This window comes from Phymastichus coffea, unplaced genomic scaffold (assembly GCF_024137745.1).
Source record: "Phymastichus coffea isolate CEN01 unplaced genomic scaffold, Cenicafe_Pcof_1.1 PCOF00050, whole genome shotgun sequence".
Lineage (NCBI taxonomy): Eukaryota > Metazoa > Arthropoda > Insecta > Hymenoptera > Eulophidae > Phymastichus > Phymastichus coffea.
Genome location: NW_026706861.1, coordinates 1,497,861 through 1,523,869, shown reverse-complemented (window position 1 = coordinate 1,523,869; position 26,009 = coordinate 1,497,861). Strand labels below are relative to the sequence as shown.

General features: G+C 49.7%; 1 protein-coding gene across 3 annotated transcripts; it reads right to left on the bottom strand.

The window, feature by feature from the left end:
- Positions 1-822: 822 nt before the first annotated feature.
- On the bottom strand, positions 823-24,426 carry LOC131665301 (homeobox protein araucan). Of its 3 annotated transcripts, none has more exons than XM_058937119.1 (5): positions 24,308-24,426; positions 12,562-13,095; positions 11,480-11,592; positions 2,614-2,918; positions 823-2,521 (listed from the first exon to the last, which is right to left on the bottom strand). In XM_058937119.1, the coding sequence occupies exons 2-5, from the start codon at positions 12,946-12,948 to the stop codon at positions 1,743-1,745; spliced, it is 1,584 nt and encodes a 527-aa protein (XP_058793102.1). In that variant the 5' UTR covers positions 12,949-13,095; positions 24,308-24,426; the 3' UTR covers positions 823-1,742. The 3 variants fall into 3 exon arrangements, with proteins under 3 accessions (XP_058793102.1, XP_058793101.1, XP_058793099.1); XM_058937118.1 differs by lacking the exon at positions 24,308-24,426 and adding an exon at positions 23,091-24,038; XM_058937116.1 differs by lacking the exon at positions 24,308-24,426 and adding an exon at positions 13,157-13,291.
- Between the last annotated feature and the right edge of the window lie 1,583 nt (positions 24,427-26,009).

Genomic DNA, 26,009 nt, shown 5'->3' with positions numbered 1-26,009 from the left:
TTTTTAGTAGCAAAGGCGCACTATGAAACCTTTCGGACACGAATGACTATGAAGGTGACGGCGATTATTCAGCAATGCAGCAAAGCCGAACAGCGACGACAACGACGACATGATCGATGATGTGCGTCGGCGTTGCGTCACGGCTCCTTGACCAAGTACAAAAGCAAGCCTTTTCCCTCTCGCGCTCTCTGCATTTTCTGCGCAAACTCGCGCGCACACTCGTACGCGCTTGTTTCGAGACTCAAGGGAATATATAGAAACGTCAAGGAGGCGGGACGCCACGGGAAGTACGATTAATTGGGACAGATTGCGAGGCCGAGCGCCGGAAAGAGCCGATTATTTCGCGCCCGAGAGAGCAAAGTCTTATCTCGGCGCACGCGAACCACTTGCAATCCGCCTTAGGTGCGCCATCCGAAAAATCAGCTCGGTGCACTGTCGACGACAATGACTTTTAATAATAAACGAATGAGAGAACGCGAGGAAGACACTTGGTCGTCGCCGTCGTCGTGGTCGTCGTGGTCGTCGTCATCATCGTTGAATAATCGCCGTCTCTGCGCCTTTATCATGGAATTATTAATTTGTCTCGTCGTCGGATAATCATGATTACTTGTTTTATAATCGTTCGTAATGTGCCTACTCTACATACAATACATACATACCGGGACTACCGGGCGCACGAAGCCGCGGAGTCTCAGAGTTGATCAATTGTGTTTTCCTCTTTCATTCCTTGACTACTATATACAAACGCATAAATAATATCAATAATTATATATATATATATATATATATATATTTGTATTTATTTATAATATTTATATTGGTTTCGCCTAAATGGAGAATATTTATCGTGATTCCTTTTTTTCTTTAAAAACTGTCAGCTACGGATTATCAGGTATCCCCCTCATTCTCATCTTCGCAGTTCGAACATTCAACGTTTACGCGTGTTTCGTTGGCTCACGGAGAGATGCTGTATGCGAACGCGAGACGAGCGCTATACATATATATTTATATATATATAAAAGAGTGCCGTTTGTCCAAAAATCACAGCACAAAAAATGTTGTCGAGAATCTGCAGTCGAACTCTTCACATAAACTCCAATGACGAAGTAAAAAACAACAAAACTCTTTTCAAGCCATAACAAATTCTCAACGCAAGTATATTCAATAATTAAACTAACGAACACGATCCTAAAACCTAGAGCAGGTCTGAAAACTCACGAGATGGTGGTGCGGTCTTTTTCATCGAGATTGTCATTGTTGATGTCGCCCGTGTGCGACGAAAACGCAGCCAAAGGAATGGTCATCAAACTTGTAAGTAGCACCCATTTAAAAAGTTTGACGATCTCGAGAGCTTTCAGAGCGAGATCGCAATATACGCAGTCTTGCGCTAACAAGTAAGCCTGCAACGCGTCGCGCGAAGAAGAGACAGGTCCATCGTGTCTGTGAGCCAACGCGCCCAAACGGACGAGGAATAATACAGTTGCGCGCGCGAGCGAGGAAAAAAGAAAAAAAACGTGAGAGATAGAGAACGAGAAGGAGATTAGACGAGGACAGAACCGCGAGTCGGTCGATGTGTTTTATTATCACGTGTCGCTTTGTAAACTTGTTCCTTTCATTAATTTGTCTCTCATTTGTCGGCCTATTTACAAGTCTTTCGTTATTGTCAGCGCGCCGCCGCTTAGGCTTGTGTAAAAAGCTTATCGGTCGTCCGTCTCTGTCGATCGGAGCGTCTAGGTGGATCATCAGACGCGGCCAGGCGACTTGAGCTCCGCGAGTCCAGGGTTCGGCGAGCCATTGGACGAGGCCGTCGACGAGGACGATGGCGAGACGGTCGTCAGCACCGGTGCCTGCACCGCCGAGCCGTTGAACGCTTTCGGCAGCGACGACGACGACGCCAGTAGACTGGGGGCGCTGGCCGGCGGCATGACGCCGAACGTCCTCTGATAGGTCTCCAGCAGCGACATGTCACCGGAGGCCAAGTGCGGTGCGGCGTAGAAATTGCGATAGAAGTCCGGATGGGGCCTGACGAACTGGCTGGCCGGGTGCATCGCCGGGTGCAGGGGGTGCGGCAGCCGGCTGGCGAGTGGACTGACGATCTTGCCGCCGCCGTTGTTGCTGCCGCCGTACGGCGAGCCAAGCACGCTGCCGGCGTTCGGACTCGTCGAGTCGCCGTCCTTGCTCGCCATGTCGGCCAACGACCAGATCCTCGGCTTGGTCGTCGCGCTGGTTGCCGAGGTGCTGGTGCTCGCCGGCGAGGTGGTCAGTCGGCCGTGGGGCGACGTGCTCATGAATGCCGGATGATGCATGTGCAGCGGATGCCTCGGCGGCTCGCGCTGCTCGTACAGGCATTCCGGACTGTCGGGACCGCTGTCCGCTCGGGACTCGCTCCACTCGCGGTCGGCCACGCCGCCGGCGGCGCCGCCGCCGCCGCCGCCGCCGGCGTGCAGCAGATCTAGTCGATGGCTCGCCGAGCCGCCACGCTCGCCGTCCTCGCTCGAGCCCGTTCCCGAGTCCTTCGAGTCTGTAATCAGCAGGCAAACGAGTGTTTGCCCGTTAGCCGCTCGGTCGTCTTCGAGGATCCTGCAAATCGCTCGCAGCTTCCGCAGTACTCACCTAATCGATCTTTCTCGTCGACGCTTTTTCTGCCGCTGTCGTCGTCGTCGTTGTTGTTGTCCTCTTCCTCTACCCTGTTCCTCGGCTCCCACGTCATTTTGTTCTCCTTCTTGAGCCTGCGCCTCGCGTTGGCGAACCACGTGGACACCTGCGTGAGCGTCATCTTGGTAATGATGGCGAGCATGATTTTCTCGCCTTTAGTCGGATATGGATTCTTCTTGTGCTCGTTCAACCAGGCTTTCAGCGTGCTGGTCGTCTCGCGCGTCGCGTTTTTTCGCCTCGCGCCATTCAAGTCCATGCCGTAGCTGCAACACAGCGGCCGAACAAAAAAAAACGGTCAAACGTCGGCTCTCTCTTTTTCTTCGGCAATGCACGCGGAGAGTTGAGTCGCTTGTAGGGTCAAGATAAAAACAAAGAAGTTTGAGGGGGGGTAGATGCCGAAGAAGAAAGTTGGCGGCGGCAAAAGTTATCCAATCGCGAGACTCGTTACGCCTCTCTACCGTATAAAAGTCGAGCGAGCGCGTTCGCCTAGGTATATAAGCGTCGGGTATTACTTTCGTCCCGAGATCTCTTATCTAACGGTTTAAGCTTCTCTCTCTCTCTCTCTCTCTCTCTCCCTCTCTCTACCTCTACCTCCTGCTCCTCTTACTCGCTGCTGCTGGCTGCTGCTGCTGTCCCCTCTCGTATACCTCGGCAGAGTAGCAGCCGGATCCCATTACTAAAAGACTAACCCTTATCAAAGATTAAACTTCGGGGGTATAACTGCTGAATCGACGGGATCGAAATTAAATTTTCCTACCGCCGAAATCCTTACGGAGCCGCCGCCGCCGCCGCCGCCGCCGCCGCCGCCGCCACCGCTGTAAGTACAAGTTAAGAGACGTTGCCATATAATTCTTTCACTTGTCGCCTTGCTGGAAGAGACAAAAACGCGGCTGGGCGCGCGTTATTGAGCTTTATGTCAAGCGCGCGGTGCTAAGAGGGGACTGTACTACTCTTGACGACAGCCGCGTGCAAGAGCGAGAGATATGGGAAATTAATAAAACTGTCACTTACGCCTGCGTGGATTTAGGAGACACCCGACACTTTTCCCTTCTCACCCTCTCTCCTTCGCGTTTGCGTGCGCGCACACACACACACACGCACACACACGATATAAACATTTCAATTTTAGAGGCTCTCGTCGGACGAGCAGACGGAAACGTCCGTCGTTCGACTCTCGATGAATGCATTAACGTCGGTCGCGCCGGGAATGTTCCGGGGAGCGCGGGGGTGGCTCTCGCTCGAGTATCGTCGAGCACCCGAACGCGCCTGTCGCGCGCATTACGTACAGTTCGCTTGCGTCAGCTATCCAAGTGGCGCGCGCCCATTCGATTGGCCAGGTACGACTTGAGCGCCGGTGAAAGTACGCGTGCGCAGCCCGTCGGAAGCGCCAAATCGAAATTTCATTTCTCGCGCGCGCCCAGCACCATCCGGCGGCAGCGTCGACGACAAAGGCGAGGAAGGACATTCGCTCCCGTAACAGCAGCCAGTCGAGAGGCAGAGGAGAGCTTAATTTCCTCTTTCTCTGTTTAACCCTGGCGAATGGCGTTCCGCAGTTATTTTGCGAATCCCAGCGACGCCACGTCGGGTAGGGAGCGGATTAAAAAGTCCGCGCGAGCCAGTTTGTTTCTCGTGATAACGCGCGCAAACACAGGGAGTCCCTACAAAAATGCGTCCCTTGCCTCTCATGCGCGAACTGATCGCATCAGCGTGCTGCTGTGTTTCCATGGCGATTGCTAATCGGACCGTTATATATGCACGCCCCCTTCCTTCTCAGAGTGTACGTCCGCGCCTCGCGTCGCTCGTGTCGCTCTATTGCAGCTCGCCTTTGTCCAATTCCTCGTCGCGGCCTTATTAGCTGCGGCCGACCGCTCGTTTCGCGCCAGCCTCGCATTGATGTGCCCAATCGCCGAGGAATCGATACATCTGGGACTAATGGCACTCTCGAGAGGCAGAAAATATGGCAAAGGCCGCGGCGCTCGATTTCTCAACGTCGCTCCTGTGAGTGGCCGCCGCGATGATAATTTGTATCGTTAATCGATTAACGTTGTTCGCCGGCTGATTCAGACAATTACCGCCGCTGTGGGAAACTGATAAGCTCGCCGCGCCGGATCAAAAACTTTATACCGCCGTCGCAGGCAGGTTCGTGCACGCTTTTTGGAAAAAAATATATATACGATCCGGCCGTCGTCTCATTATATGCAAGTGTGTCAGAATTAATTTATTTCAATCATACCGTGCGCGTGCGCGTGTGTTAGTATGTCTACGACAATAGAGAAATTTATCTTATTTACGATTACACCTTCATCGCACGCAACAAACGTTGCCCTTCCATCGTACACTCTCTTTCTCTCTCTCTCTCTCTCTCCCAAAAGAAAAAACAGAGCAACGTTAACATAATTCTCACTGGCTTATCTACAGCAAAGCGATAAGCTCTAGCTGCGATGTTATCTCTTTGAAATCCATTAGCCGACTGCTCTCTCTCTCTCTCCCTGACCTCCCCCGCCCGCCATTTTCTAAAAATACGACTCGTCAGAACAAAAAAAAAGATGGATAGATAGCGCTGTGTCTGTGTGATTTGAGTTGGACATGCGAAAGGAAGCCCCAGCGCGCGCGCGGAGTGAACGAGTAGCGATCTGTAATTGAATTAGTACGACTTTCCGAGCAATAGACGTGTATACAATTTGATTTCCTGGGCGCGAGTTACGAAACATATACGCGCACATGTGACTATTAACAGTTATATATATAGAAATGTGCCGCGGAAGGTGGGGGGGGGGGGGGGGGGATATATACGAGGCAGGTGCGCAACTCGTATGTATGTTGCTCGTCGCTGCTCCGCCCCTCATTAGGACAGCCGGCCTTTCGAGGGCTGATAGAACCCTCCCTTTTTTTCTCTCTCTCTTTCTCTCCGTTGCTTTCCTTTGAGCGATGAATTCGATGTTTCAACTCGACTCGAAAGTTATGTTAATGCTCTCTGATGGCCTGTCGCTAATTACGTTATTAATTACATATATGTGTTTCGTCATAATCGAGGTGACATGTGCTTGGATAATTTTTCGATAGTATAATTTGGCGCACATACAGGCGCGACAGTTATAAGCTAATTGAAGCTTTTATTTCGCTCGAGAATACCGAAAATACGCTAGTAAATCCTCTCCAACGAGCGAGCTTCGCGCCGCAGCCATGCGATACGTGCAAAAATCACCTTGTCATTCCCGCGTTCTATACCTATTCTTTTTACTCCTTGTCTCGCGTGACGCCATCTTGCAATATCAGCTTGTCTATACGGGTTTAGCTGCCCCCCCCCCTCCACTTTTTTTTTATTGTTGTTCCTTTTTTCGTTGTGTCTTGTTTTTATTTATGCACGCACGCATGCGCCTGCGTTCGTTCATTTAATCTTTTTGAGTGCACATCAGCAGCTCTCCTGGGCGAGGCCCCGTGGATTTAATCAGGCGCGAAGCCCCGCCGCCGACGTGTCCGTTTCAACGGGCGCCACCATCATAACGCATTTTACATACACGTGCGCCTGTGTCTGAGAGGCTCGCATCATTGGATATGCGAGCTTTGGAATGTCGCCCGTTCTTTCCTTTTATTTGCCAAAGGTGGATATATTTTTTTTATTTTTTTTTTATCCGAGAGTTGTTGTACGCGCGCTTCAAGAAAGAAACCGATAAGCGAATGAGAAAATCTCGATGGACAAACGTACGAACGAGTAAACTCTGTTTGCTGTAATCTAGTGAATGTCGGAATGAAGTGTCAAAGTTGAAACGACGAGAGAGAGAGAGAGAGAGAGAGAGAGAAGGCGTAATTAAAACGCGAATGCACAGATTCGGCTGTTAATGATAATGAAAGATATGTACAAACAACTGCTGAAACATCGGGCACTGTGCGACAAATTTCCTTGGCTCCATTCGCTCTCCCGAGAGACTTACTGCACGAGAGGTCATTAATTCTCGTTCTCACTCAATAAAAGTCTAAACAGCCTAAGCACTTCCGAGAGACAAGGTCTGCGCCACTTGCGCGCGTGTAAATATAACTTCTCTCCTTGCGTGCATACGAAAACTTTTATAACTTGGTGGAAAAAAAAGAAGAAAAGAAGGAAAGAAAAGAAAAAAAGAGGCTTGAGCATAGATGTCGAGCGCACACGTACGCGGCCGAGCCGCTAGATTGCCAACTGTTACAAGGTTGTCCTTTATTAGCCTATTGGCAATTTCGCAAACGCACGAGCGCGCAGGGAGCGCGTTCGAGCGGCGGGCGCCACAGCCGAATTGCAGGCGTCAACGATCAAGCGCGCTTTTATCGCCGGCAGCCATAACTCGTTTATCATTAGGATCGACGCGTGTACGTATAATCCCGCGCGAATCGACGAGGCGAGTCAGCCGCGCTCGGGGCTTCCAGTGCCGGCGCCCGGCCTGCCGCGACCGTTAATAATTGTAGTGGATTTGCATCGTATTGTTTATTCGTATTCTTTACGCGTGTTGGCACGAGCCGCCGATTCGTATACGCGACCCCCGGCTTGTACGGCAGATTTGCATTGCATTGTCGAATGCTCTCGGGCAGCGCCGAAATTGATGAGCCTCGCGGATTATTGTCCTCTCCTTTATGCCATCGCGAATTAAAATTTTCCTTTTCCACTCGCGACCGATTGTGCGCTCGCAATTGTCAGCTCTGATTTGAGCGAGCACTCGGTGGACGCACATGTGTACGGGAGTCCTGCGGCGTGTGATTTATGCTTCTCGGTAAAAATGTGCGCGGGCACACGCCCAGCATCCTCCACGCTCGGGAGAAAAGAACTGCAGAGAGAGAGAGAGAGAGAGAGAGAGAGAGAGAGAGAAAGCGAGAGAGGACAAACAAAAAAAAAATACACGAGTCAGCCTCGACGTGCTCGCGCTGGAAACCAAGCGGCTTTTCGGCTGCCGAACCCCTTTTCTTATACACATACATATATAGCAAAAAGTGAGTGTGAGAGAGAGAGAGAGAGGCAGGCATCTGGCTCATTAAACACCCGTACATCATCCTAACGCCATGGGCTCCGTCATTAGTATAGACCTGCAGATGCGCCTCGTCGAAGAGACGAATACGCTGCGTGCTCGCATTTTCCAGCGGCCGTCGCGCGAGTTTCAGTTTTGATCTTTTGCACTGCCGATCGCCGAAAATCCAGTCGGGATTATTTTGGACTGTATCGCCGGCGACGAAGACGCGGAACAGAAGTCGAAGAGCGCGACGATGTAGCGCCGCGCTCTACTCCCCGAATGGGACCCGTGGGGCGTCGCGTTGCCGTAACAAGATGACAACCAACTGTCTCTCTCTCTCTCTCTCTCTCTCTCTGTCGCCTCGTGTTCTTAATCTCGCTTAACGACTTTTTGAAGGAAAAAAAAGAGAAGAAAGAGGCCTGCCTGTGTGTCGGTCTGTGAATCGCTTATTTCGTGGCACGCTGGAAATAACACGCATACCCTTTATCGTACAACAATCTGCTTGACGATTGCGAGCTAAGAACGGGCTTTTTCTTTTACGCGAGATTTGCCATGTATTTGGCATGAGCGACGTTTTCTCTCCCTCTTTCTCTCCGCAGAAAAGCCACTCGACGTAAAAGGCATTCTCTTCGCAGCGTGCATATTGCGCAAAAACGAGCGAGCGCCATTAGTCGCACTCAGGCGAGTCGTGGGTATTGATTCGCTCGTCGCATCGGATGCGACTGCTCGCGGCCGGGAGAAAAACGTTGATCGGCGCTCTTTAGGCCGGCATCGCAAATCAGACGCGATCCCTCATTCTACGGGCGTCGCACGCGTAGACAATCGAACACGTACAAGACACATATCCGCGCTCATATTAATACGATGTAACACACATACACATATTGTGATTATAGCTGGATAAGTCGGGCCCGGAAGTGCGAGCCGAAGGCGAAGGCGCCGGAAAGATGAGTGTACAGACCGTTATTATCGGGACTCGGCTCATTGTGTATAATATGTGACTAAGTCGGCAGTAGCCGCGAGTGCGCGACGCGCGAATCGATGATTTCCTAAAAGCCGCGCGCCTCGTGTTGACTTTGTAATTTAGCCGTTGTCGCAATGTTTGACTTGTCGAGTGAAAGAAATAAAAGAGGATCTCTGGTGCGAAACCTCGCTGATCGGAATACCAATTGTGCGCTAACGAACGCGCTGCTTATGCCGCAAATTATGCGACTTTCTGGAATCCTTTGCCGCCGGTAAGGTGGGATCTTTCGGCTCGAGACGCTCGACGATCTCGAGGCGAGGCTGGCGACAACGACGAAGAACCGTGCAGCGCCGCGCTCGTCATTGCAGTATCGAAGCCGAGAAGAGAAGACATGTTTGTACGTCTTGAATGAAATGTTTGCCAATTGTATCGCCGAGACTGGTCAATTCGCCGATAAACTTGCGCGGCTCTCGATCGACGCGCCGAGAGTTTCTTGGCACGACTTTTTTTTTTCCTCTTCTCTTTTTTATTGTTATGCCCGAGAGAAAGAAGGCTCATTGAATGTGTTACAATCGTGGCTACAAATTGATTAAGAAAAGTGAAATATTGACGCTGGCATTATCGTAGGAGCCGAGCATACGGAGAGAAAGCCTTTTATCGCGAGTGCGCGCAGCATCCTATTGAAGCGAGCGTAAAGATAACGAGCGAGCGCCACGTTCGGCAAAACATTGGCGGGAGAAAGAGACGCTCTTATTAATTGCCGCTAGCGATTAACAATTAATTATATAAAGCGCGAGGGGAGAAGCAGTTCGATAATATATGAATGGCCGTTGCAGACGATCCGATAAACGTCTCCAACGTTGTCGCTCTCTATATCCAACTTTGGCAGGTGGATTTAGGAAAGACCGATTCCTCGTGTCGAGTGTGTCGTTACGTAAAGGAGGTGGAATCGACTCACCAATTGATATGTAAAAACGGCCGCAACGCGAGAGTGCGATTATCATAAAAGTCCACGTGCGAGAGAGAAATAGAGAGAGAGAGAGAGAGAGAGAACGACTTGACTTATAATCCGATCGCGAGGCACTTCTCGGCGTTCCACTTGTACGCCACATCATCGCTTAATCATTTACAAAAATATCTCCACTTGTCGTCTATCGTCCAAGATATATGCTCATCGGAAACTAAACCGGGAACAACAAAAAATTGTTATCTCGCCTCGCTGCCCCCGGAGATGATCGACAGAGGTTGTCGTTGGTCTCTGTTAAAGGAACGGTATCGTCGATTGTGCATTCAGAAGGCGAGCCACGAGGAAGACGAAAGGTATACAGTTCCGAGTCACGTAGCTAGAGGTCCCTATATACGTATAAGGGCACACGCAGACAGCCAGAGTTGACGAATCCTCCGTTGACGCACTTCCGGCAATTCTTCGCGTATGCACGGAAGCGACTCCAGTCGTGTAACTACATTCGTTCTTCGACTCGTCGTCGACCTACCGCCCGCGATTTCACGTGCGCTTAGAACATTCTCGACAAATTGATGCACCGCGAGAGGCCCTCCTCCTCTCGTCTTATTTTTTTTTTTTTTTCCCTTTTTCCTATCCGTTCTCGGCAAGACGAGGCGCGGGTCGAGCGAGCGCTAATTTATTGGAATGTTTATGTGTCGCGCGTTATCTGCCGCGACATGCGCAACGCGAGCTGTTAAGGGAACGAAGATTATGCACCGCGCGTACGTGCGCAAAAACGCATGCTCCTCGCCGATTATCTCTCCCTCTCTCTCTCTCTCTCTCTCTCTCGCTCTCTCTCTCTCTCTCTCTCTCTCTTGTGCGCCCGAATAATGCGTGAGTATTCGCATTTACATTTGTTCTCTCTCGGCCTTCGATCGAAGAAAACATTCGTTATGTATAACTCAATTATCTCGTACGAGCGATGACGTCACGCGGCGACAAAAATCAACTGGACGAGGCGCGGCGGGGAAAGGAAAAAAGAATTGGGAAAAAGACGTTGCCGCGAGAATATCTCGCTGTCAACACGACGACGATAAGGCGTATTAGCGGCACGAGGATGAAAAAGAGGATGGAGTGTCGCAGCATCACGATGCTATTCTCACACCGAGCTCTGCGACCGTTACAAAACATCTCGTCGTGTTTTGTCTAATTCCCCGCGCGAGAGCATACAGTCATACGCTCGAAGAATGATTATCGATTCAGTGACCCGCGACATTATCAATGTTCTTTGGCAGTAATGGCTTTCGAAAAAAAAAAATATACGCTCAACTAGTTTACCGCGCGACTTTTTTCTTCTTTCTTTTTTTTTAACGTTTTCGTTATCGGCCTCCGCGTATAAATTAAAAACAATTTATTTTCGTGTATCTCGCTGCCCGCGTGTGACACTATCTCGCTCTTTCCATGGCTAACAGCGAGATATTTTGTCTCGAACACTTTCGATACTGTTATTTATGGATAATGCAAGAAAAAAACCGATCAGCGACTAATGTGTCAATTGATTGATTGGAGAAGATTCAATTGAAATTGGCCATCTGTCTGGAGAAGCGAGCGCTTGCACTCTTGCTGCGCTGGTCGGACGTGGTACAGCCCGCGAAGCTTCTCCCTTATCGAAGTGCCTCGCATACTAATGCCCCGCCGCTCGCGCCTCGCGCGTTTTCGCCTGCCGCTGGCTTTCACTATCTTGTCGCGCGCTCGCTGTAAAAAGACGCGCGAGCCCGCGCTGCCAAGCGACTCACGACGAGTTAATTATTTCGGGTGGCACAGCGGCAGCAGCAGCGCGAGGCAGCGCGCCTCTTTCCGGTCTTGAACTCGGTGGAAACGCGAGTGGAATAAGGCCAGCGGACTGGCGGCAGCAGTCTCGTTCAGCCTAGGTATGCAACTCACCCGTTGAATGGGTAGCCCGCGAATGCCGCGTCGTACGGGTGATAAACCGACGGGTAAGGCCATGCCGCAGCCGTTCCAGCGCCAAGGTTTTCCTTCAGCTCCAAGCCTGCAGCCTGCGAAAGTAAAGCAACGACGCGTTATGATTGAGCGTGAATTTGCAACTGCAGTCGATGTTGACTGCACTGGCGACGACGCGAGCCGCGTAACATCGTCCAACTGTCTCCTCGTTGCGTAACGCCGCTGCCTGGCCGTCCGGCACCAGTCGAAACGCAATGTCAAAAACACGCTGCATCTGTCGCCGGCGGCGATCTCTTACTCGAATAATATGACAAGGTGGAAGACAGAGAGGAGAGAGAGAGAGAGAGAGAGAGAGAGAGAGAGAGAGAGAGAGAGAGAGAAAAGGGGGAGATGCAGCGAGCGACGAAAAGATCGTCGTAAATTTCGCCGGTAACGAGCCGCGATCCGCGCAGCGACAAAAAATCATGCGCCGTAAAGGCCTCCGCTGCTGCAGGATTCATAATGAATTTACGGCGATCGCTATACTCGTCTATCTTTGTGTGGTCTTTTACAAGTTGCGTGCAATTATCCCTGATCTCTCTCTCTCTCTCTCTCCCGCCCTCTTTGTCCTGTTAATACGTGGCTCGCCACGGTCGCGTCGTTGTTTATGTAATTACTTTGCAATTCGATGCTGACCGGACGCGAGATTCGATCGGAAGCGGAAGTCGCCGACGAATCGCGTGGAAACGGCAACGCGCACGCGGGATGATCGATCGATGCGAGTAGCGGAGGCAGAGAAACGAGCAAACTAATGAATTTCCCGAGTCAATCATCGGCGACATTGAGCGAGCGAAAAAAGAGGTGGGGGGGACGGGGCGACGGATAAGCGCGATAGCAGCCCGCGCGCGCCTCTTCTGCCCGGCGAAAGAAAAAGCGCACGCGCTTTCGCATAATTGGCGACGCGCACGCGGATGCGAGAATGCGGAAGCCCCGCGAGTGGAGAGTCCCCCTCTCGCGCACGGCGCGCGCTAAGCCGGCGAACCCGATTTCGCGTCCCGCGCGAGCGGCGACTCGGTGCAACTCACCGTCGGCGTGTAGAACGGCGCTTGCTCGGCGCCTAGTCCCGGGAAGTAGGCGGCCATGCCCTCGCTGGCAGCGGCAGCCGCAGCCGCTGCGTAGGGCGCGCTGTACATGGAGAGCGCGGCCGTCGGCAAGGCGCCGAGCCTCTGGTAGCCGCCGAGAAGCTCGTACTGGCAGGAGCAGACGGTCTGGCCGGTGATCGGGTCGGTGAAGATGGGCCGGCCGGTGTCGCAGCAGCGGCCCGCTGCTGCCGCCGAGCTGGCCGTCGGTGGTCCCGCCGCCACCGGCGCCGCCGGCGGGCCGCCGCTGCTCGACTGCGCGGCCTCCGCGCCGGCGACGGCCGTCGGCGAGCCGCCCGGCGGCCTCACCACTGCGCTGCTCGTCACCGCCATTCTCACGCTCAGGGGATGGTGCGGGTGCTGGTGCGTCGCTGCGCTGCTCGAGCCGCCGGCGTTCTGCGACGTGCTGGCACTGGGCGCGCTGCTGCCGACGACGATGCTCGGACTCGCCGACGACGAGGTGCTCGCTGTCACTGGACACTGAAACAACAGACGTTCCGGTCATGCCTCTCGGTCGACGCTGTGCCGCGCTCTTGCTCACTATTTCGCCGTGCGCGCGCCTCGAAGTAGTACAAGTTCCGTCGATCTCCAAAGTTGACACACATGTGCGAGCGCAAGCCATAAAAATGTGCAACTCGTGCGCGCGGATGCTAGAGCGGACGATGAAATTGGCAGACTGATTCGTCGGGGCGCGAGGCGGCAGATAAACACTCGCCAATGACAAAGCTCATTACCGATCGGAATGATCCGACGATCGTGGAGTGGAGGCGAGCGGATAAGCTCGGAAAGACGATAAAACTCGGTTACGCAACGCCACCTCCGATCTCGGAAAAGCGACGCGAACATTTGTCGACGAAATGCCAAGCTCGAGCGCCGATGTCCACCGACAGAGACACCGTTGTCGTCCGTCGAGTCAACGTATTTATAACATATACAACTCGTTATTTGCCCGGGCATGATTGCTTATGGCCGAGAGAGCCGCGTCGCGCATATCCGGCAATTCAAAACGTATATACGCAGGCGCACACTTGGTAGTGGAACGTGTTTGAATATTCATCGGCGAGCACGCGCTTCAATATATCGCAGTTGACTCGCTTCATGACGGGCTCACCTCAAAGAGGAGAGGATATTCTAACTAATGTGACTAAATATGGAAAACGGAACGGAGCTGCTATGTATGATGTTTATTCAGACGAGACAATAACCCCCCAGTATATTGATATTGCATGTATCGTATGTATAGCAGGCTCTAGTTCATTGTTCCACTTCGTAAGCTTTCCAGCGTAGTATTGTCGAATTCAGAAAGTCTTTTGCGTTTTGTCGCCATCGCCTTGTTATTACAAAGCTAATCTCGTATACGCATGTTTGTACGTGCGAGTTTGTCTCTCTGTTGAAATTTTCTTGCTCGTGCGTGCATCGCTTGATAAAGCCGACTCCTCGTTGATAATTCCTTCTCTGGTTGTTTAATTTGTCCGGCGCGGGCAAAAAAGCTTACAAATTTTTCCATCTATTACCAACGAGAAAACAAGCTCTCGATTAGATTACAAAAGCGCGCGCGACATGCTTGGAACACACGAAAAAAAAGGGAGGCCGTAACGAGGAAAATTGCGATTTATTTATTTATTTTTTTTTCTTCGGGATGCATGCAAGGCGTGTACGTTTTTCAAATTTTTCAGATCGAGCACGTCTCCTTGTGCATTATGACGGCCAATTATCTTATCTCCATGGCAGCGTCAAAGTTGAAAGCAAAACAATGTTTTAACTTTTACCGAAAGGCTAAATTGGCCCTGATTAATCGTTGTTTTTCAAAGCTGTTTCTTCGCACTTTCTTGCCGAATATCAATTATCTAGGATTTTTCATGTAATTAATGGACTTTTCGAACAAATCTCAATTATTCAAGTTCATGATCGAGTTAAAAAACGAAAAAAAATTCGCACGATACCGAAACAAATTTTTTGTGTTCCCGCGTGCACATTTCGTGCTGTTGTGGAGCGGAAAGCAGGTCGAAAGGAAGGCAGCAAGGAGAAAAGAGAGAGAGAGAGAGAGAGAGAGAGAGAGAGAAGAGTTAATGCGGCCATTGTATGCGGCTCCATAAAATCCATCACAATCCATAACATTTAACAAGCCTTACGAGAAGTCAAACGTTTAAGGCCTTTCCAGCAGCTGCCTTTTAAAAGGTTCTCTTGCTCGCTTTTCTTTGCCTTTTCCCGCAAAGGACCCCTCTCATTAATTCCACATCAAACACACGAGAGAGAGAGAGAGAGAGAGAGAGAGAGAGAGAGAGAGAGAGAGCGGGGCTAAATAGATTAGATCCCTTCGACAATTGTTTGCGCACCGAACAAATATTTATAATACTTTACCCGCTGATTTTTCATCGTGTGGGCCGGTCCACGGCAATTGTCGCGCTGTTTCTCGTCGTGGCAAATTTAACGTTTTTCACGTGCCTTTCAGAGCCTCGCGGTCAGAAGAAAAAAAAATAAATGAAGTAGTGTCGAAATCATTGTTGGCGCGTATCGTTGTTTCTCACGATTGTCATCACCAAGTCAAATCGATATGTACACGCGCAACAACTGTTCGTCGATTTGTCCCTTGTTTTCTTCTGCTTTTCCTTGTTCGCCACCGATTTGCAAGCCGGATTTACCGTTTGGCTTTTTGCGTCGTATATCGAAAGCGGAAAAGCTCATTTTTTTCCCTCCATCTCCCGTTTTCATTTCGATTCATCAAATTTTCCTTCGACAGCGAATAGTAAGAAATAAAAATCAAGACGCACAGTTTTCCTTGTTTTGCTGAAATTTGTACGTCGCCAAAGCCAACTGTCAAATCGGTTTGCTCCGATTTTCATTGTCCTCCGTAAAAACTGACTTCGACAGCGATAGAGAAGAAAAATAAATACGCGGGCGATCGGCATACAAAGAGCCGACGCGCTAAACTCACTCGCGATAAATGAAGTATCGAGGCGCGAAATCCTCGCGAGTCAAGCGGTCTCCGAGGCCGATCAATCTCCAAAGTCGAAAGCTCGCGCAAAAAAGGAGCAACAACGTGGTAACACGAAAGTTTTTCTGTTCGGTGCAGCGGCGGCTCACACACGCACACTTATAAATCGCAACACCTTGACAATCATCCTCGGAACGTCGAGGGAGAGAGAGAGAGAGAGAGAGAGAGATGCCGATACGATCCCCGTATGTTGGAACACGAGGCGACGAAAAAGAAAAAAAGAAGCCGCGGCGAACAGCGATCGCGCGCATCTCTGCGCCGAAAGTATGAGAAAAGAAGAGGGTGAGCGAGGGAGAAAAAGAAGAAGCAAGCGGCAGCAGCGGCAGCGGCAGCCGCCGACAGAATAACTATTTCCTGTGGCGATCGCGCGATCCCGATAAAAAAAAATCGAGGAGGAGAGGCAGCCAGCGCGGCAGCTCTCTCGCGGAAATACAAAAGCCGAGGCATCAGGAATGCAGGCGCGGGTTAAACGACCAAGCGTGTTGCCGCTGACCCGCGCGAGGCTATAATTCAAGCCAATGCGCGGATAGCTTATATATATCCTCGAGATCGCATCGGACGGTAGCGAAGGACTGCAACTATATCACGGTGACCGAGGAGGAGAAAGAGGGAGACGCCAATTGCTCGGACACCTTATTCGCGCGCAAAGCGAGGCCCGGGACAGAAACCAGTTTCTTCGTCCGCGCTAAGCCTACGGCCACGGCAAGCGTGGCGTCCGAGATTGAGCCGCCGAGCAGTCCAGCTTCCACGGGGGGCGTCGTCGAGACCCTCGTAAGCGGACGTCGCGCGCGAAACTGCTGCGCGCTACGCGCAGCCTCTGCGCCGAGCAGCGCCGTCCGCTAATTGCCGCGCGTCCAAACCGGAATGCCATTTTTGTCGATCGTCGCTAAGACACACGAGTTCGTTGTCGAGTATTCTCGGCCGCCGAGGCGAGTCGGACTTTGGGTCAGATCGAAATTTAAAGAGTACGGTTCATTTCGAAAGACACGTCGTAGCTGGCCGTCGTGGCTACCCCCAGGCACACGCACCTCGCTTCAGAATAACCGCTCGCGCGCGGTCATCGTATCCCGAGAGAGTCGAGCTCTCTCTCACTCTCGCTCTCGAAACCATGTAAATCTCGTCAAACTACTTCCTGATTGTCCAACTGAATACATATAAATATACCTCGACCTATTGCAGGACTCAAACTCCGTTTTCGCTGCTGTCCAGGTGCACATGCGTTCTTAGATTGCAGACTATGAGAGTCATCACGCGCGCTTCGTTATAATTTATAAGTGTACATAATAGCGATGTTATCTTAATGCAAACATGCTATTTAATTAACATACATTTCATGCTAATAAGCATTTTTTTATTCTCTCTCTCTCTCGTCGCGCACACACTTCGCAACGATACTAACTGCTCTCTGTTTTTTACTCCTCGAGTGTGCACTTAGCGCAAAATGCATTAACGAGCGTGTTACGAATGCCCATAAAATATTAATTAATAACGTCGCCAGTTGAAAGCCGCGCGCGAGTTGTCATTGGCACATCGCCACTGAAGCACGTTATCGTTGAAAAAAAAAAAAATCAGCGCGCGATTATGTTTCCCTAATTTTTTTTCTTTTCTTGCTTCTTTATTTCGTAAACGCTCTCGAGGTCAGGAAATCTTCATCGCAATCCGAATGCCCCTGAATATTCATAGAAGGAGGAAAAAAATAGGCGTTTGATGAAGCCGTTAAAGGCTAAGCCCATCGGCGGCCGCAACGTTAACGCGAGAAATCTGCAGCCGTGCACGGATGGGGGGTGTTTTACAAAGTTTCGGGGCAAGAAAGACATTTGTATATATCGATGGGATCCTTCGGCGGCTCGATAAATTGCGCGCGAACGTGAGCGCGCGCGTGTATAATCAGTCGCGGCTTGCGTACGCATTAGCAGCCAAGCGTACGCTCGCGCTTGTCCATTTAAGGTGTACGCGAAAAAGAGCCTCGCTCGCTGATGATCGATGTGAGGCATCGTGCGACGCGAATCGATGATGAGACGGAGAATGAAAAACTGCTCGGTAAGATGGAACGGCGACACTGTCGATATCGTGATTTTATAAGTCCTCTCTCGGGGGACATGTGCACGACGACAGAGAGATTTATCGGATGCCTGATTATGGAACGATTTTTTTCTCAAACACGCCATCACAAGGTGCGTACTCTCCGCTGTTCATCGTTTGTCACTCGGACTTATCCTTGCTGAAATTATCCAAGTTACACGATTCGTTATACTTACAACAAATTCAAATTTAGCGATAAGAAGGTATACGTGTGCGAGTTTTACGATTTCCCTTCTTTTTACGAGGCTTTAATGCATTGTATTAGCTTTTATTTTTATGGTCGCGAAACTATAAACTAGAATTTCAATTTGCTACTTGGTGCGAGCATTACAGAGTTAGCAAGTTGTTAAAGTAAGTTTTAAATGGGCAAAGCACATATGTAACATAGTCAGCGAGAAAATTAACCACTTTAAGTCGATTGTTTATTAGCCGAAGCGTGCGCGTCGATAAACGAAACAGGCCATTATCAGCCGTTTCGCTCAGTTTTTTCCCCTTTACTTTTAGCTTCGCCAATAAAAATTCAGGCGCGAAACCGTTGCGAGCTAACCTCCGTGGCATTATGGAGTTACACAAGGAGCCAGCACAGATGTGTTTGCTCTCCTTTTTTTTCGGCGCATTTGTCACGCGTGTCGTATATATATAGTAGTCCCATGGACCACGGCGCGAGCGAGCGTCAATATTGACTAGACGGGGCCCAGTACTTATACGCGCCATCGCCTGCTTTGGTTGTCCGTTATAATCCGTATACAGGATGAACTTTATGCAGCCGCACGAAAAAGCATATGCGGCGTGCGTGTGTGTCTATTTGACTCTCGTTTTGTTTGCTCGCTGATTTTACGATTATTGTTGCGGTCGCTGCAGCTTCCTTTTATCCCTGACGGTAATCCTCCACATTATTAGTTTTATTGTACCGCGCGTTGCGTTCAACCTACATTGTATTTCTTCCAGTGGATGAGGAGGGGGAGGGGGGGGGGGTAGATAAAACAAAATCGATAACAGTCTTATTTGATTTCTCGATCCAACGCTCTCTCCCTTTCCGAGTGGCCGAAATTCGAGGAGAAAAGTTCGTCATCAACGCCAAATCAAGCATACATTGTTAGCTGTGTTTAATAAATAACCTCTGGTTACACGCGCGATTATAAAAGTGAAAACCGAGATACACAGCTGTATAGCAGGTTTTTTTCAAATAAAATCCGACGCCACCGCGCAGCCAGAGTCGTTTTCGTTCGAGTGTTGTACTGTATATATAGTTTTCTTTTTTATCGCAGCAGACAAAGTGTTCGTATTCCGACACCCAACACTTCCGTCGCGTAGCCGGGCGATAACGAGCGGAGAGATGCAACTTTGTCCTCTGCTTACAAACAAGAGAGCCATTAAAAACTGAAGGAGACGTCAGCGCATTTCATCGATACGTGTGACAGAATGGCGAAGAATCTCTTTTCTGCTGGCAGGTGATTCGCGAAACTCGAGTATCGCGGCCGGAAGTCGCATATGTCAACAATGCCGTATGTATATACGTATATATATTTACAGTCATCTACGCGTACGTCGCCTCATTTGCTCTGCTTTAGATGTCCGATAAAACTTTGTACGTATCGTTTTTTTCATTTCTTTTCTTTTTTTTCGAGACTCCGTATTTTTTTTCGGCATTTCCTGTTGCTCGAGATTAAAACGACAGGTATACGAGTTGGAGCGACAAGGCGGATCCGAGTCAGCGTTTTGCTATATACATGTATATATATATCGGATGGCGTCCATTCAGCGAAAGCGCACGCGCACTTGTCGGCTTCTTCAGCCTACGTTTATACACTGTAATACGTACGCCTTGCGTGCGAATTTCACATCTCCAATAATGCCTCATTAGGGTAAAAAAATGTTTAATAATTTGTGTGACTACTAAGGCTGAAATCAGACGCAAGAAACGATACTGTATATACGTAATAAAAAGAAAGAAAAAAATTCTCATTCAATATTTACCCCAAAAATCGTTGAGGATCACGTCCGGACGCGTTTGTATTATTTTATCGTAATACGCATGGTATTTATCAGACTCTATAAACTAAGCATTTACTCCGAGAAGGTCCATTGAAAATACAAGTTGGAACCGTCACAAAGACGAAAGCTAAGTCAACGGCTTAGATATGACCCATTCATAATTTTTTTTTTACGAGCGACGGCTGTCTCGTACGAAAGCACGTGTTTCCCACTATACTCTGTAATTGCAATTATAATCGTCAAAGAAAATTCAACAAACTGTATCGGACGAAAAAAACGTGTATCTATGAAACGCTTGTCTCAAAGCTAAGCAATTAACCACCGCGAGGAATGTCCTACGGAGTGCAAGTGCAAATGTAACCTGTCGCTATAGATTTCCAAAGAGCGATTTAATTGCAGAACCCATTAGCTGCACCCGTCGAATGCAATGTTCTAGATTGACTTTCGGTGTCAAGTGCGTTGTCTGCTTTTTTTCCAAGAAAACGTTCGCGACAATATCGCCTTGTTCGGGTCATTTATGACGATGATTAAAGAGGAACCTACAATCATTTAAGAAAACAAAACAAAAAACGATGCGGTCGACGATAATACCGGAAGCCAAGAAAGTTTCAAAGGCACGAGATTCATCCGGAATTGCTAAAATTCTTCACAAGTCAATTCGCGCGCTTGTGATATTTTTAAAAGGCTTTTCGCGAGAGTCGTTTTATAAAATCGTGGTCTGCTGCCGACTAATCGTTATTTACAAGCTCTCGCAAAGCAAATGTCAGGAGAGAGAGACGCCATGGAAAATATGTGTGGCTTTTGGTTTTTGAGAGGTATCAGTCTCGATTAAGCATCATGCGGAGGAGAGAGAGGGAGAGAGAGAGAGAGAGAGAGAACGCTGACAAGCACGGATTAACCGCGCAGTGTGTCTTTGAAAATTTATGACCTCGACATAGGCATTTATTCATAAAAAAAAAGAAACGAAAATCTAAAAATACTACACGAAAAAAAGTCCACGTCATATTTTACTTTGACAAATATCGCGAGCACATTTCCTCTCTCTCTCTCTCTCTTTCTCTCGCGCGGGTAAAACGTACAATTTGTTTGTTCTTATGAGCTTTGTTCCACATACTAGGAGCTTTTTTTCGCACGAAACTTTTATCGCTACCCTTGCTCGTCACTTGCGACGTCGACATTATAACAGCTTGCGCGAAGCTTTTGTTTGAAAATGGACAATGGCTGCGTGACTATTTGCAGTTGACTGTGAAGCTATTTTGCGCGGAAAAAAGAACAACTAAATGGAAAATACAAGGAGCAATTGTAAAACGAGTCGATTACAGTCGACTATTATAACATGTATTTTACAAATTACTTTTTAATTTGTTGCGTATTCGTATAATAGTAGGGAAGTATTTAGCTTGAGCTTTTCCAATTTTGCCGGGTCGCAACTGTAATTGTCTTGGAGTGCAATTGTGAATGTTGGAAATAATAAAATGCGCTTCTCCCTATCATGATACTTTTATCGCCATCACTGCTCGATGGCCAAAAGAAAAAACAAAGTGACGTTTCGCCATCGACACCGATGGAGAAGATACAACATCGACGCATTAACGTCGAGCAAGCAGAGAAGGATAGAGGGAAAAAAGCCGCGAACAAAGTAGCCACTAATAATACCCAAGGAATTTTTTTTTTTTTTTCTTTTTAAGGCGGAGCTTTCGTCGATTCTCGAGATCAACAATTGCGTCAGATATATATCTTGCATTCTCCATCATGGACCGGTTTGCATTATATACACACATCGGCTCGTAAGTTATTGTCAGCTCTCAAAACATCAATTTGTGCGAAGTGTCTATTACACGACTGTGTTGCGGGGAAAAATGAAATGCACGCGGAGAGACGTTGATTTACGAGCTGCGAAGGGCGCGTCGTCGCTTTATTTAGCATGATTCGACTTTCCATCAACTAACCGTTATTGATTTCATCGAGAGTCGTCCAGCTCGGTCGTCCACTCTCGTCCGTCATTTTATTCATCCCTCGGTTTTTATCGGCGACGCGGCACGGCAATTGGCACCGAAAGCGGCCGCTTCTGCTCTCAACGTTCGTTCTTATTTTCACGGCGAACGCTCTTATCGTTATTCCGTTGAAAAGCGCCTCTCGAAGATCGTTTGCGGGAGAGCGAGCGCTCGTCGCAAGGCTCGACCGTTTACAGCGAGCTGGCTACTCGTATCGATTGTCATCCGTTGGCAATTTTGATCGGTCGTATTGGCGATGCTCCGACGAAAGTTGGCTCGCCTATGTGCAATTGCGCGCGGGCCGTTTAGCCTATAACACGCGGGGGACACGTGTGCAACACATCCTGTATGCGATGGCTCGTGTGCCAGAGCGACTGCTGCTTATTTTGCGCAAGGGCCTTCGAGGCTGCTGCGATATTCGTGCCATTAGGCTATACCCTTGATTTACAAGCTGGCAAAAATCTCGATGTTTCGCAATGCAGCCGTCGGGCTCGCCTTTTATTTGTCGCGCGCAATTTATGAATCGCTCCTTCGCGTCCGCGACACAAGCAAAGTGTGAATTATGCATATTAGCAGCCGCCTGCGTCGTTGTGCTGCTCTATCTCGGGCATTCGTCAAAGTCGCTCGTTCGGGCTTTTTCTTTCGCTTCGCTCGGATATACGCGCGTGTGCGTGCAACTCGAACGACCGATAGAAAGAAAGAGCGAAACCCCCAGAGGAGAGAGAGGCGCCGGAAAAGTTACTTCTCGCCTACGAGTCTCTCCCCTCTCTCGCGCCTTCATAATTTTTCCCTCGGTGGCCCCATGTACATGCGCGTGCGAGATATACCTATACACACACTTTCACCTCTCTCGCGAGGGCTACAAGAGCAAGCGACGAATTGCGCAACGGCGCGCCGCGGGATTCTCTCTCTCTCTCTCTCTCTCTCGCGCGCGCGCCCGAATGCAGATATATATGCGCTCATGCCGCCGCCGGCTTTTTTGTCGACGATTTGTCGACTCTGTGCTTTTTTCAAGTGAGAGAGAGAGAGAGAGAGAGAGAAAGAGATCGTGCTGCGGAATTTTTGACGACGACGGAGATTGTACGAAACGTTATCGACAGTCTTCTTCGAAAATCTTTCGTAAATCTTTGTTTGTGACTGATAAACGTCTTCGCTCGTGCTTCTGGTTTTTTCTTCATCGACCGTGTCTTGGAAGCAAATGTTTGCTCCAAAAAAGTAAATAAAAAAACGAGAAGAAACGTCCGAGGCGCGCGGACCTACATTAGATAACAGGAGAAAAGTCAAACAGTCTTATCTAAGAAAATAGATGCCGGGCGTCTTACAGCTCGATAAAATGAAAAAGGTACCCTTGCCGTTGGCGGTCCGCAGCCGAGCAGCCGAAAACGCAGGCGTGACTGGGAGAGACTCACCTGTAAACTTGGCGATCCCCTGAAGGAGAACTGTGACATGATGCGTCGGCCACTCGAGGGCCGCGATAATTGCGCACTACGCGATCATGATTGCATTTGGTCCTCGCGCCGTTCTCTTTCGCTGTCTGCCGCGAACTTGCCTCTGCACACACAACAAACAACCGAACCAAAGAGGAGCTGTGTCTTGCCAGCCGCAAGAGTAGCACAAAAGGAAATCCAAGACTATCCGTGCTCCCTTATGTCTCGCACCGAATTCTCGGCAGTTCACTGTGGCAATGTGGCGTATGCTGCTGCGTGTCGCGATCGCACATAACAATCACTGAGTTTACAGGTGACAACCCGCGCACAGACGAGGAACCGAAAGAAGCGAGGTAGCGTTGGCGCGCGCCAGAGCAGCCGAGGGAGCAGTGCAGCGGCGGCGGCTGGCGTGTAAAAGCTTGGAAAAGGCGGCGGACGATGCAGCAACGAAGAGCGCTGCTACGGCGAGACGACGACGATCGGTGCGCCAGCTATGATCGGTCACGACTATCGTCCTCCGAAACGTCGTTTCTTTTCGACGTTGTCGAGAGAGAGAGAGAGAGAGAGAGAGCGCGATCGCGCGGCGCGCACACACACTCACCAACACGAGCTACGAACACGGACGCGACACACGCGCGCTGCCCGTCTTCTTTCGGGGCTGGCACTGTGTGCTGCAGAGCGAGCACGCCGCGGGGTGGGGGCAGATACACGGTTTCGGCGGCGGTGGGGGAGGCGAGCGAGGAGAGAGAGAGAGAGAGAGAGAGAGAGCGCTCGAACGAGCAATTTTTGCGGGCGGGCAGCACGTGTACACCGAGTTGGAGAGAGAGAGAGAGAGAGCGAGCCGGCAGCGGCACAGCGCTCGTACAAGCGCCCAAGTACAAACTGGCGTTGCAGCTCTCGCTCGTCCACGCTCTCTGGCTTCTCCCCCTCCGGCGCCGCTGCCGTCGGCCGTCTCGCTCGCGGCAGCGCTCTCGCTGTGGCGCGCGGGCTTCTCTTCTTTTTCCAGGGGCGGGTAATCGGCTCTCGGCGGCGCTGCAATCGTCGCCGCCGCCGCCGCCGCCGCCGCCGCCGCCGCCGCCGCTCTTTTGCTTTTTGCCGCCGCACGTGGGAGGAGCCTGCGAGCGCCACCTTCTTTCGCGCGGATAAAGCGCGCCGCGCTAAAGAAGAGCGCGCGCGGCTTCCTTGCGCGCGATACCTACCCAACTGCCGGTGGCGCGAGACCGCGGTGGGGGAGAAAAGCTCGAGGCTACACGGCAATTTTAGTTCGATAGATCCCCCGGACGTTTGGGCGACTTCTTCGTGGCCGCTAGTTTGTTCGGCACCCTCCTACTCCTACTACTACTGCTGGTACGACTACTACCTACTCCCTCGCTCTTGCATCTTTCTCCACGTAGGAAGTAAGGGGGCACACGCGCGATCCCTCCCCCTCCGGCTGTACGTGTTCGCCGCTTTCTTCTAACATAACCGCAATGTTCTCTCTTTTTATCTGCTGCCGCGCGCCACGTACCATCCCTTCTCGCGCACACATGCACACTTTGACGTGACTCTCTCTCTCTCTCTCTGCTAAGTACACGTCGCAGCAAGAAGTCCTCGAGAAGCCCGACCACGATACTTTTACATTAATGCGCGCCTGCTTAGAGAGAGAGAGAGAGAAAGAGAGAGAGCCGAAGGGAAGAAGAGCTTTTTACACTCCATCGCTTAAATTGGAAATTTTTTTGCGCGCGAGTTTTTTTACGATGCTGACGCTGCTGTTTTCCTTTGTCGCTGCTACGACGCCCTCTCTCCACTCCTCTCCATAGTGGCCTTTTTTTGCTAGCTTGCTTTGAATAATATGAAAAGCGATGCTACGCTGTGCACATTACGCTGAAATTTTATTTCTGGTTATTCAGACGTTCGTGACTTTACTGTGGATGTGGCGCTTGAAAGCCTTGGCGGGGATCTAGTTTCAGATAAATATCAGCTGTCAAAGTGTGAATCGCGGGCATCTCTGCGGAAAATTCAAAATACTTTCACAAGAAATGCTAGCGTTCAATTTTCAATCATCGCACATTTCTCATTTAAGCAGTCGTTGAGACAGTCGCCTTACATCTCAAGGATATATTTTACGTACTGCTAAATCACGAGAATTTCGCTATACCCTTATTGATAAAAACGTCACACCAATGCTGTCCAGTTTAATTGAAACTAAGTGAAAATAATTAAGAAGCGTTAACCGCTAAAACATCGCTAAAAGCGTTTCGCTAACTTTTCCGTTAACAGATCTTTATTACTTTATTAATAAATTTCATTCACAAGAATTTATTCCGAGTACGAGCTTTGGCACGTCATTGTAAACTTGCAATTAACAACTTTTGAAAATATTTGATAGGGAAATATATTTTTTAATAAAATAAATAGTGATATTTTAGACTTGTCACTAATTCACTATGCAACTGAATGGCAGTAAGCAGTTGTATAAAAATTGGCAAAGGAGAGAGACTGAGAGAAATAGGAAAAATGATAGCACAACAGAGTGTTAAGTTATTTAAAAGACAAATTTGAATGTCGAAAATATCAGCCAGATGAAAATTCATTTGAAATGGCCGAATCGTCGAAAAATAAAATATCCATGGTAAAAACCTGTCCCAGACAATAAAATACAAGGGAAAAGCCCTGCGGTATTAAAATATAACAAGAGGCAGATAGCTTAGTTTAACTCGAAAAATCATCTCCAACAGGTCGTAACAGCTGAAATAATCTGGAAAACACTTGAGGCAAGTACGCGAGCGCGCGCGTACACCCTGCCGGGCACTCTCGGCCGGAGCTTCGTCGGCGATCCGCGCAGAGGGCAGCAAAACTCACGACGCCTCTCTCGCTGCTCGGCCTGCGAATCGTTTGTTTTTTGCGTCGGTGAGCGCTGGC